General features: G+C 65.2%; 1 protein-coding gene across 1 annotated transcript in view; it reads left to right on the top strand.

Moving 5' to 3' along the window:
* Positions 1-142: 142 nt before the first annotated feature.
* CHLRE_10g432000v5 (uncharacterized protein) overlaps positions 143-11,631 on the top strand; it is a 12,638-nt gene continuing 1,149 nt past the window's right edge. The window contains exons 1-26 of the mRNA XM_043066658.1: positions 143-528; positions 741-789; positions 1,369-1,428; positions 2,007-2,082; positions 2,367-2,497; positions 2,766-2,870; positions 3,260-3,388; positions 3,792-3,980; positions 4,271-4,397; positions 4,645-4,757; positions 4,972-5,217; positions 5,407-5,433; positions 5,563-5,664; positions 6,018-6,104; positions 6,455-6,565; positions 6,926-7,076; positions 7,400-7,642; positions 7,846-8,072; positions 8,257-8,451; positions 8,678-8,815; positions 9,021-9,329; positions 9,598-9,719; positions 10,128-10,251; positions 10,443-10,496; positions 10,852-11,088; positions 11,374-11,517. Coding sequence (XP_042920055.1) covers positions 389-528; positions 741-789; positions 1,369-1,428; positions 2,007-2,082; positions 2,367-2,497; positions 2,766-2,870; positions 3,260-3,388; positions 3,792-3,980; positions 4,271-4,397; positions 4,645-4,757; positions 4,972-5,217; positions 5,407-5,433; positions 5,563-5,664; positions 6,018-6,104; positions 6,455-6,565; positions 6,926-7,076; positions 7,400-7,642; positions 7,846-8,072; positions 8,257-8,451; positions 8,678-8,815; positions 9,021-9,329; positions 9,598-9,719; positions 10,128-10,251; positions 10,443-10,496; positions 10,852-11,088; positions 11,374-11,517 — 3,636 coding nt within the window. The 5' untranslated portion in view covers positions 143-388. The remainder of the gene's footprint in view (positions 529-740; positions 790-1,368; positions 1,429-2,006; positions 2,083-2,366; positions 2,498-2,765; positions 2,871-3,259; positions 3,389-3,791; positions 3,981-4,270; positions 4,398-4,644; positions 4,758-4,971; positions 5,218-5,406; positions 5,434-5,562; positions 5,665-6,017; positions 6,105-6,454; positions 6,566-6,925; positions 7,077-7,399; positions 7,643-7,845; positions 8,073-8,256; positions 8,452-8,677; positions 8,816-9,020; positions 9,330-9,597; positions 9,720-10,127; positions 10,252-10,442; positions 10,497-10,851; positions 11,089-11,373; positions 11,518-11,631) is intronic.

The raw sequence follows: 11,631 nt of genomic DNA, 5'->3' as shown, positions 1-11,631 counted from the left end.
ATACTGAACTAAACAATACACGACAAGGTGCACGCGTACCAGGTTTGGGCAACGGTGAGCATGGAATGAGCACTGGGCCGATTCTGCTCATAGCTCCTTCGCCAGCCGTGAGACATTTGCTTTCACTGTTTCACTAACACTACTGTTTCTCTGTGGCAGTGCCAACTGTGAGCCGTGAGTTGGCGGGCTCGCGCACCGCGTGCATAGATCGCATGCAAACTGCGCGCATAGCACACAATTACGTGCAATTACTACTTGGACTAGGAGCATCAGTAGGGCGTTCGACAGCTGAAGAACGGCTTGCGAAACCCGAATCTTCCAGCTGAGCGCCTCTCGCTCGCTTTAATTTGCCAGCAGCAGCTGCGAGGGGTCCCGGCCGCGAGTTGACATGGAGGTCGACAGCTCAGCGCTGGGCGCGGCCAACACGGGCTGTTATAACTATGTGGTCACAGCGCACAAGCCCACTGCGGTCACGCAGTCGGTGGTCGCGAACTTCACTGGCCCCAACGACATCAACCTCATCACGGCGTGAGTGTGCTGGAGAGGACGATGCGAGGGATGCTGGGGGAGGGATCCCTGCGGCGGACAGAGGCGGGGCTGCGGAGCGGGGCGCGGAGGCGGCGTCACGAGGTGGCAAATGCACCCACGCCATGCGCAAGCCAAACGTCCCGTTGCCGCCAATCCTACGTTTACCAGCTAGTCCGCGCCTGATGCCTGGGTGTCTGCCCGCACAACCACAGGTGCTGCACACGGTTGGAGATCCGCACGCTCGGCGCACAGGGCCTGGTGGTGAGTCCGTGTGTGAGGAAAGCACAACGGGAATGTGTGTATGTGTGTGTATGTGTGAGTATGTGTGTGTATGTGTGTATGTGTGTGTGTGTATGTGTGTGTGTGTGTGTGTGTGTGTGTGTGTGTGTGTGTGTGTGTGTGTGTGTGTGTGTGTGTGTGTGTGTGTGTGTGTGCGCGCTGCCGTGTGCCAGAACCTGAACTGCACCAGGCGGGGAGTGTGGACGGCGGTGGCGGACGCCCTGTCTCCTTGCCACAACTGCAGCCTGGGTTTGTGGCAGCAGCAGTAGAGGAGCGACCGGGCCAGCTAGGCAGAGCTGGCAGCAGCAGGAGGGCCAGTGTCCGGGACATTGGGAAGGCACAGGCCGCCAAGGCAGGGGATGGAGCTGCCGGCTACTGAGTGGGGCGATACGCATTCAAGGCTGCCTGCGTGCGCAGCGCGCCTCAGGATCCGTGGCAAAGCCAGCGAGCTACCCTGTCGCCGTGCGCGCCACGTGCTGTCGTTACGCCGCCCTCGCCCGAAGCCGGCTGTACGCGCAACCCCGCATTTAACATCTCTTCCTCCCCAATCAAATGCCACAGGCCGTGCTGGATGTGCCAATCTACGGCAACGTCAGCTCGCTGCAGGCGTTTCGGCCGCGGGTAGGCGGGGGGGGTCGCGTGTGTGGACTGGGGACAGCGGAGGGGGCAGCCGCAGGACGGCGCTGGGGGTCGCACCGAAGCGAGCCTGACGCAGGCTCTGGGCAACCGGGGGGGGGGAGGGGCGCAACCGCGCAACCGTGCCACCGCACTGAGAGCGTGTGGGACCGCTCCTGTGCTGAGCAAGTGCAGCAGCGCACATGGCACGCAGTTTATGAGGCCGGGGCGTGGGCGCCAGGGCTGTAACTAGGGCTCCAAGGGGCTGCGGGCGGCGGGCCGCGGCTCAGGGGGCGGGCCGCGCAGTGCTTGCTGCCGCAGGACCGAGACTGACCTTGCAGGTTTCCAGGGACGGGACGGGGACGGGGACGGGGACGGGGACGGGGACGGGGACGGGGACGGGGACGGGGACGGGGACGGGGACGGGGACGGGGACGGGGACGGGGACGGGGACGGGGACGGGGGAGGGGGACGGGGAGGGGGACGGGGACGGGGACAGAGACGTGCCGATAGGGCTGGGGCTAGGATTGGGACTGGTCTGATCAGCTGCTGGCCGCTGCTGCCGCGGTGTGTCCGTCCCACAGGACCTGCAGACAGACCTGCTGTTCATCCTGACGGAGAAGTACAAGTTCTGTGTGCTGCAATACGACAGCGCCAAAGGTGCGTATGCTTGAATGTGTGTTTGCGTCCGGTGCATGTTGCGTTCCGCGTGATGCGCCGCGCAGTTGCAAGGACACGGTTCCGCATCCCCATCCGCGCCGGTTGCGCCTGACTGGGCCTCCAGATCCCAAACTCCAATACCCCTCCATCCTGCGCCTGCTGATATCTGCAAACCCCATGACGCCTCCTCCGCCTCCTTCTGTCCGCTCTATGCCTCTTCCTGCCCCTCCTCCTCAGCCTTCTCCTAACTCTTCATGCCCCTGCTCCTGCTCCATCCGCTTCAGGCCAGCTGGTGACACGCTCCAACGGCGACGTGGCCGACCGCACTGGCCGCCCCACCGACAACGGCCAGCTGGGCTTCGTGGACCCGGCCTGCCGCGTCATCGGACTGCACCTGTACGACGGCATGCTCAAGGTGCGTGTGTGTATGTGTGTGCGCATGTGTGCGGGGGTTCGTGGTTGTGTTGGAAAGGGGGATGTGGGTGCAGCCGGAGTGGCACGGGCGGTATGGTGCCGCGTACGCCAGCACCCGCGCGGCCAAGGGCCGAGGAGTGCAGGAATGTAGGCCCAATGCGCACTCCGCGTGCATAGCATCCCTGCCTGCGGGCCGCAACAGGTCAGCCCGGCCTGTATGGCCTGATACTGGTTCTGCGACTCCCGCCGGCCCGCCCCCGCACCCACAGGTGATTCCCATGGACGAGCGCACTGGTGCGCTGAGTGAGGCCTACAACGTGCGGCTTGAGGAGCTGTGTGTGCTGGACATGGCATGGCTGGCGCCCACAAGCAAGGTGGGCCACACACATGGAGGCACGAAGACACGGGTGCAGGGCAGGGTAGGGCCGGCCGTGTGGGCATGCGCGTATCAAGTATGTTCGGATTGGTTTGGCAGCGGCGGACGGTTGGTTTGGCAGCGGCGGAGAGGTACTGTAGCCTCTGAGCCCAGTGGTATCGGGCCTTGAGCTGCCGGCCCTCGTGGTTTGGAGGTGGACTGTGTTCATGCCACTACCACGAGCGCTGGAGGGAGGGCTGGCCACGGTTCGTACCACCACCGCCCAACCCGCCATGCCTTGTCCCCCCCCATAACGCTTGATGTTCCGCAAGATGGTCTACCGTCCACCATTTCCTTAACCAGTCATGAATATCCCCCCCCCCCAAACGCGGTGGTGACTCGCCGCAGGGTTCCGCCGCCGGCCCCAGCGGCTCGTCTGCCGCCGCGGCCTCGGGGCGGCCGCTGCTGTGTGTGCTGCACCAGGACCCCAAGGGCGCGCGCCACGTCAAGACGTACGAGGCGGCGCTGGCGGCCAAGGTGGGTGCCAGCCAGCGGGTGGTGATGGTGTGGTGGTGGTTGGGTGCAGTGGCGGTTTTGCCGCTTGGAGGTGTGTTAGTGAAGGCCGAAAGGGCTTGGGGCTGGTTTCGGATGAGGGGGGTTGCAAGGATGGTTAGAAAAGCGGTACAGGATGCACTGGGGTGGGCTTTGGTCAAGAGTCAGATGGCAGTGCAGTATAGTGGGATGTGCCGACAGTGCGACCAAGGGGCGGAGCTGGGTGCGAACATGTGAAGTGCTACACGCACTCGCACCAACAACGGACCACTTAAGTAGTCAGGTCGGTGCGTCGACTGGCACCCTGCTCACTCATACCCACACACACCGCAAACACCGCGCAATGTTTTCCTTGTGCTCTTTAACACCGCAAGCACCTCACGCGCAGGAGCTGGTGGAGGGCCCCTGGCAGCAGCAGCACGTGGACGCGGGCGCAGGCATCCTCATCCCCGTGCCTGCGCCTCTGGGTGGCGTGGTGGTGGTGGGCGAGAATGTGTTGAGCTACTGCGGCGGGCCGGGCGCGGGCCCGGGCGGAGGAGCCCCCGTGTCGGCGCCACTGCGGCAGACCATCATCACGGTGAGTCAGGGGCCCTGAGCTGTTGCGGCTTGGTCCGGGGCAGAGGTAGGCCCACGAGGTAGACCCCAGCTAGGCGTGGCAGCAGCCTGCCGCTTGGACGCTGGGTGCACCGCTGCAGCTCCACCTGTGGTGGGAGCTCAGTCCCCGTGCCTGCAAACCTATGGCGCTGGTGGGGCATGCCTTGGCGCTCCCTCGGCCGTTTCGCCACTGAGCCCGTTCTGTACCTGCGCCTGCTGCAACCTGCCTGTCACCCGTGCGCCCCGCCCGCATGCACGTCTCTCCCCGCCCAGGCCTGGTGCCCTGTGGACCCGGACGGGTCGCGCTACCTGCTGGGCGACCGGCTGGGGGGGCTGCACCTGCTGGTGCTGGCACACGACGGCGCCGGCCGTGTCAGTGGGCTGCGAGTGGAGCCGCTAGGTGAGGCGGCGGTGGGAGGGCCGGGGTGGGGGGGCCTACCTTAAGCATCTCAGAACGGGCTGTGACGCCTTTCTAGAAGACCAGCGACTGGGCTTGCCTGAGGAAGAGAGAGCGAGAGAGACAGACATGGTCCGCAAGTCCATGGCGTGTGCGCGAGACCCCGACTCCAGTCCTGATCCCGCTTGTGTCGCCCCGCCGCCCCGCCGCCGCCGCCGCCCTGCCGCCACCGCCGCCGCCGCCCCCACAGGCCACACCTCCACGCCCTCCTGCCTGTCCTACCTGGACAGCGGCCTCACGTTCGTGGGCAGCCGCAGCGGCGACTGCCAACTGGTGCGCATCAGCCCCACACCAGTCAACCAGGTGTGTGCCGTATTCGTCAGCGTGTGTGTGTGCATGCTTGTGTGCATGCGTGTGTGTATGCTGTGCGGCGGAGGCCGGCTAAAGGCTGCTGTGCAATTGACGAACAGTAATCCTAGTGATGCATGCTCAGCTTGGCGCAGTACCCTCCCGGATTGAGGGGGTGTCACCAACGCTTTACCGCCTTACCCTGTTCCGCGCACGCCTGCCCGTGCAGCCGGCACCCATGGAGGAGGACAGTGAGGCGGCAGGTGCCGCTGCCGCCGCCGCGGCAGCGGCAGCCGCCGCCGAGCCGCCGTCTTATGTGGAGCTGGTGGACAGCTTCCCGAACCTGGGTCCCATCCTGGACTTTGTGGTGATGGATCTGGAGCGCCAGGGGCAGGGGCAGCTGGTGACTTGCAGCGGCGTGGATGGGGACGGCAGCCTGCGCGTCATCCGCAACGGCATCGGCATCAACCGCCAGGTGCGACGCGGCACGGGCGGGTGGGCACGTAAGGAGGCAGAGGGGGGCGGGCAAGGTGGCAGAGAAGGGCAGGCAAGGAGGCAGAGGGTGCAGGGGCGCGTGTGTGGGTGGCCGCGTGTTGTGCTGTGTAAGGCTGTGCTGCGTCTGGCCGCTCACTCTTTCAATGTCGCACACGCGCACGCACCGCAGGCGACGGTGGAGCTGGCGGGAATCAAGGTGAGGGGGTCGTTCGAAACGATCAGTACACTGCTGCCTTGCCCCACACGGACACATACAAGAGCATACCTTCCCGTTTCCTTCTTGCTCTCCCTGAACACACCTTGGGGACTGTGTCATATTACACAGGGCGTGTGGTCGCTGCGGGCCCACTACGGCGATGAGCACGACGCCTACCTGGTCCTCACCTTTGTGGGCGAGACACGCCTGCTGGCGCTGAACGCCGAGGAGGTGCGTGCGCCCGGTGCTGTGCACCCCTGTGTGTGTGTGTGTGTGTGTTGTGTGTGTGTGTTGTGTGTGTGTGTGTGTGTGTGTGTGTGTGTGTGTGTGTGTGTGTGTGTGTGTGTGTGTGTGTGTGTTGTGTGCTGTGCTGTGCGCTAGGGTCCCAACGGGCCACGATGGTTGAGCTAGCAGTGTCCGTGTGGAGGTAAGGTAGCGTTGCGGCATCCGGCCATGCGTGTTGGCCACGCTCGCTCGCCGCCGCATACCTGCTGCTGCAAGCCAACTAGCGGCGCGCCTGTGTCTCTGCACGAATGCCCGCCTCCTCCGACTCCGACTCTTTCTCCTCCGCCTCTTCCGCTCAGGAGCTGGACGAGGCGGAGATCCCCGGCTTTGACGCCGCCGCCCAGACGCTGTGGTGTGGCAACACCGCCTGCGACCACCTGCTGCAGGTAGGCGTGTGCGCGTGTGTGAGGACGTGGGTGGAGGGCGGGTGAGGCGGGGGCGCTGCACCAGACCAGGAACCATTGAAGCCATCAAACCCATCCCTTTATGTGCGCGCACACACGCACACACACGCACACACACGCACACACACACACACACACACACACACACACACACACACACACACACACACACATAATACATACACACACGCAGCACGCACACACACGCACACACCACACACACAGATGCACTGCTTGTACCTTCTTCTCGTCCCTAGCGCTCTGCAGCACAAGCACATGTGCACCCTACCTACCGGGGGCCCGCCTCCCTCCGGCCGTTGTCCCACCTGCAGGTGACTAGCTCCTCGGTGCGGCTGGTGGACAGCAGCAGCCTGGCACTGGTGTCGGAGTGGCGCCCGCCCGCGGGCTTCTCCATCAACGTCGCGGCGGGCAGCCCCACACAGGTAGGCGCGCGCGCGCGCGTCGGGGTAAGGGGTAAGGGGTGTTGCAGGTAGGCGGCGTGCTGGGGGGAGTTGGGGCCGTGTGTGTGCGAGCGCATGCGTGCATGCAGTTGCGCGCTACTTGGTTCCTAGGTGCGCCGCCGAGCTTCCTCATCACGTCGGCGCCGCTGTGCCGCCGTGCTGTGCCGCCCTGTATTACAGTACGTAACGGAATGCGTGCACGCATGTTGGCCACGCATGTTAGCCACGCATGTTTGCAACGCATGTCAGCAACGCATGTCAGCAATGCATGTTGGCCACGTTCTTGTTTGCTGGGACGTATGTAAGGACTTTACAGAATGCCATATCACAAATGCTTTGCAGGTGGTGGTGGCCACGGGCGGCGGACACCTGGTGTACCTGGAGGTGCAGGCGCAGGCGGGCGGCGCGGCGGTGGTGGAGGTGGCCAACGTGACCCTGGACTCGGAGGTGGCGTGTGTGGACGTGTCGCCGCTGCTGCTCACCGCCGGACCAGGTGGGTGGGCAGGGTGGGTGGTGCCGTATGGGGTAGATGGGACCGTAGTGAGTGCTGGGCCTATGGCACCAGAATTCCCGTCATTGCACTCATCGTAGTTCCATTCCACCCTTTCTATCATACGCTGCACAACGCGTCGTTACAGTCGTCTGGATGGTCCTCGATCGCATTGCATATTTGCGCCCCTCGCGCACCGCCCCCTGCCTCCAACACTCGCACACGTGTGTTGAAGAGCACAGAAGAAAAATACGCGCAGGACAGTGTATGCCGCGGATGACCTTGAGAACATACTTGACCGCAATCGACACGTGTGTGTGCAACAGGCTTGGCACCCGCCGGCCCCACCGACTCGGGCAGCAGTGCGGAGCGCTCGGGCCTCGTGGCTGTGGGGCGGTGGGACCAGACGCTGCAGCTGCTGGCGGTGCCGGGCCTGACGCCGCTGAGCGTCACGCCGCTGGGCGGCGAGGTCATCCCGCGCTCGGTGCTGTGTGTGGGCCTGGAGGGCGTGCCGTACTGCATGGTGGGGCTGGGCGACGGCGCGCTGCACACGTGGCGGCTGGAGCCAGGTGAGTGACAGAGGGGAGGCGCGAGGGGGAGAGGGCAGGCGGGCCAAGGGCAGGGCGGCGTGGCGGGGTGTGTGGGTGCGCTGACGCATGCTGCACACGGGGAAGGGCAGGCCGGCGGTCTGTAGCACAGTGGGGCCTCGGACGCTCATCTGACGCTATTTGTCACCCGCTATTGCGCTTCCCCTCGAACCTTGCACACACAGCCACGGGCGCTCTGACGGACCGCAAGCGCGTAGTCCTGGGCACCAAGCCCATCACCCTCCGCACCTTCCGAACCGCTGCCGCCGCGGCGGCCGCAGCCGGCGGCGACAATGGCGGCGCGCGCGGCGGCGGCGGCGGCGGTGTTAGCGTCTTTGCCGCAAGCGATCGGCCGACGGTGGTGTACTCGTCCAACCGCAAGCTTATGTACAGCAACCTTAACGAAAATGACGTGAGTGCTGTACTTGCAAAGTGACGACCTCGAGCCATAGCTTTCTGCGCTTGACCAGTCCTGACACACCGTTATGTCTTACAGATATCAGCCACGTCTGATCTTTCTATACTTCCTTTGCAATTTTATGCTGCACCAACCACATGATCGTCTTGCAATTATATATCACGTATTACGCGTGCAGGTGGCGCATCTGTCGTCCTTCCATGCCGCCGCGTTCCCGCACTCGCTGGCCGTGGCCTCGGAGGCGGCACTCACCATCGGCACCGCTGACCAGCTGCAGAAGCTGCACGTGCGCACTGTGGTTCTGGGCGAGCAGCCGCGGCGCATCGCGCACCACGAGGCGGGCCGACTGCTGGGAGTGCTGACGCAGCGCGTGGTGGGTGGCGCGGCGTGGCGGCGCTTTGGCTGCGGAGCGTACGAGCGTGCATGAGACTGTGCGTATGCTTGTGCCTGTGACTGTGCGTATGCTTGTCCGTGTGCGTGTGCCTTTGCGGATGCGTGTGCGTGTGTGCGAGTGTGGCAAAGGCACGCCGCCTCCCACGGACGGCTGCGCCTCGTCCAGCCGCGCCTGGAGCCACCCCCGCGCCCTCGCTCGCATGCAGGACCCCGACGGCGAGGAGCGCGGTCAGCTGCGGCTGCTGGACGACACCACCTTTGACGTGGTGGCCTCCTACGGCCTGGCGCCCGGCGAGATGCCGTGCAGCCTGGCGGCCTGGCCGCGCGGCCTGCCCGGCAGCGAGGTGGGGGGAATGGGGGCGTGGGTTTGGGGGCGGGGGCGTCGGGTGTGTTAAATGAAACAACAGAACGAAGCCAGCCATCGGGTATTTGTGCGGAGGGTTGGCGGAGGTGCGGTATGGAATCGGAGCCGACGCCAAGGGAAGGCCGCGGCCTGTCCTCGTCTCTGTGCTCAGGCATTGAGGATGTGTGCCTGCATGCAACCCGCAGGGTGCGGCCGGCGGCTCCGCCGCCGGTGCGGCCGCCGCAGGCGCCACAGCCGCCGCAGGCGGCTCCGCCTCTGCCGCCTCCGCCGCCGGCCCCGCCACGTTTATTGTGGGCACGGTGCTGCTGCGGCCCGACGAGCCCGAGCCCAGCCGCGGCCGCATCCTAGTTCTGGAGTACTTGCCGGGTGGCGCCGGCGGCGCGGCGGCGGGCGGCGGCGCGGTGCGGCTGGTGACGGAGAAGGAGGTCAAGGGCGCGGCGTACAACGTGAGGCCGTTCGCGGGGGACAAGATCCTCGCATCCGTGAACAACAAGGTGCGTGCATGTGGCAGGCGGCGTGCATGTGTGCATATCTGGCTGGCTTGTATGTCTGGCTGTCACTTGCATGTCTGGCATGTGACTTGCATGTCTGGCTGGCTTGCCGGGCTTGTCTTGCGCGGGAAACGCGGCGGTATGGGGCGGCGCCCATCAGCTGCCCTTAGGCATACCGCCGGATGGCGGAGAGGCCATCCCTTTGTTTAGGCTCGTGCTGAAGTGCGCATCAATGCTGCTGCGTCCGGATGGCCGCCTGCTGCGTCTGCAGGTGACGGTGTACCGCTGGGTGGTGCGCGAGGGCAGCGGCGGGCCGGGCGGCTGCGGCGCGTACGAGCTGGCCTCGGAGTGCCATCACCTGGGCAACGTGCTGGCGCTGTACCTGGCGGCGCGGTGGGTGTGACATGCAAGAGTGCGCGCGTGTGCTTGTGTGTGTGTGTGTGTGTGTGTGTGTGCGTGTGTGTGCGTGTGTTTCTGTGCGTGTGTGTGTATATGTGTATGTGTGTGTCTCTTCAATGCGGGAATGTACCCGGAAAAAAGGGTGGCACGTGTACGGGTCTTATGTGTGCGTGTGAGTGCGGCTTGATGCCCGAAGGCGGGGCCGCCAGCTGCCTGATGGTTGTGGCCTGCGGTCTGCAATGGATTGAGAGAAGACGGCAAATGGTTCGTACTGATGTGCCCGCCAGGCCTGAACCCTGAACCCAATAGTCACGTGGTGCTGTGTCCAAACTACTCCTTTCCTTGTGCCGCTCCACTCCGACCCCCATGCCGCTGTGGTGCCATGTGTGTGTGCGCGCGCAGGGGCGGGCTGGTGGTGGTGGGCGACCTCATGCGGTCCGTGTCGCTACTGTCGTACAACGCCGAGCAGGGGGTGCTGGAGCACCGAGCCGCAGACTACAACAGCGGCTGGACCACCGCCGTGGAGGTGCGGGGGCAGGAATGTGTGGGGGTTTGTGGGCAAGTCCCGTACATTGTACGTCAGCGTGTGTTGCCTCTAGGAGCCAGCCTGGGCGTCGGCACTTCCAACTTTGATACACACTGTTCGCGTGAATAGCTCCTCCTGGGTTCGGTTTAGTTTTGGCTGGCATCTACACCACCACCCCTCTCCTTGGACAGATTTTGGATGACGACAACTACATCGCAGCCGATAACCACTGCAACCTCTACGTGGTGGGTCGCGCACTCAGCGAGGGGGCGAACTGCTGTGATTGTGCCCTGCCATCGTTGCAGGCTAAGCAGCATGCTTCCTCTTGTCTGCCAGGAACTAGCCACATCGCCCGCTCTGCAATGCCAATCGCTGCCTCCCCACACACACACACCTGCTGTCTACTTCGCTACACTTCTCTGTACCAATCCTTGCACCCCCCCCCATCCTCCGCTTGTCCGTGCCCTCGCACCCTCGCCCGCTGCATTCCCCACAACACCCCACTCCAACCTCCCTCTCTCCCTCCCTCCCTCCCTCTCCCACGCCCACACCGTCCCTCCCACTCCGCTCCGCTCCATCTTCCGCTTCCTCTACCGCCAGGTGCGGCGCAACGCCGACTCCGCCACCGACGAGGAGCGCGCGCGGCTGCAGGTGGTGGGCGAGTTCCACACCGGCACCTTCATCAACCAGATGCGCAACGGCTCGCTGGTGATGCGCCTGCCCGACAGCGAGCACGCCGGCCTGCCGCCGCCGCTGCTGTTTGCCGGCACGGACGGGCGGCTGGGCGTCGTGGCGCGGCTGCCGCCGGCGCTGTACGAGTGGGCCACCAAGCTGCAGGTGTGCGGCGGGTGGCGGTGCCGGCGTGGGTTCGGGAGGCGGGAGGAGGCTGTAGCATACCTGAGCAGGCGATTGGGGAGGGAGGGGGTCGTTCATTCCAGAACCAAAGCAAGCCAACCGAGGGAGGGGGGCTTGCGCAAAGCCATGCTGCTTATTGGAGCGCGTGTGGTGGTGTCTGCTGTGGAATGCTCTCGGCCCAAGCCATGCTCGACCCCAAGTCAAGCACAGCCGTGACGCCTCATTCGCCGCCGCTCCCAACGCCCTGCTACTGCTTCTCCCCCGCAGACCGCGATGCGCTCAGTGGTTCGTGGCGTGGGTGGTCTAGACCACGAGCAGTGGCGCGCCTTCGCCAATGACAGGCGCTGCGGCGAGGCGCGCGGCTTCGTGGACGGCGACCTGATTGAGTCGCTGCTGGACCTGCCGCCCGAGGTGGGAGGGGAGGGGAGGGGAGGGGAGGGGAGGGGAGGGGAGGGGAGGGGAGGGGAGGGGAGGGGAGGGGAGGGGAGGGGAGGGGAGGGGAGGGGAGGGGAGGGGAGGGGAAGG

Source organism: Chlamydomonas reinhardtii, chromosome 10, assembly GCF_000002595.2.
Source record: "Chlamydomonas reinhardtii strain CC-503 cw92 mt+ chromosome 10, whole genome shotgun sequence".
Lineage (NCBI taxonomy): Eukaryota > Viridiplantae > Chlorophyta > Chlorophyceae > Chlamydomonadales > Chlamydomonadaceae > Chlamydomonas > Chlamydomonas reinhardtii.
The sequence above is the reverse complement of the archived record's forward strand: the minus strand, read 5'-3'. Positions and strand labels throughout refer to the sequence as shown.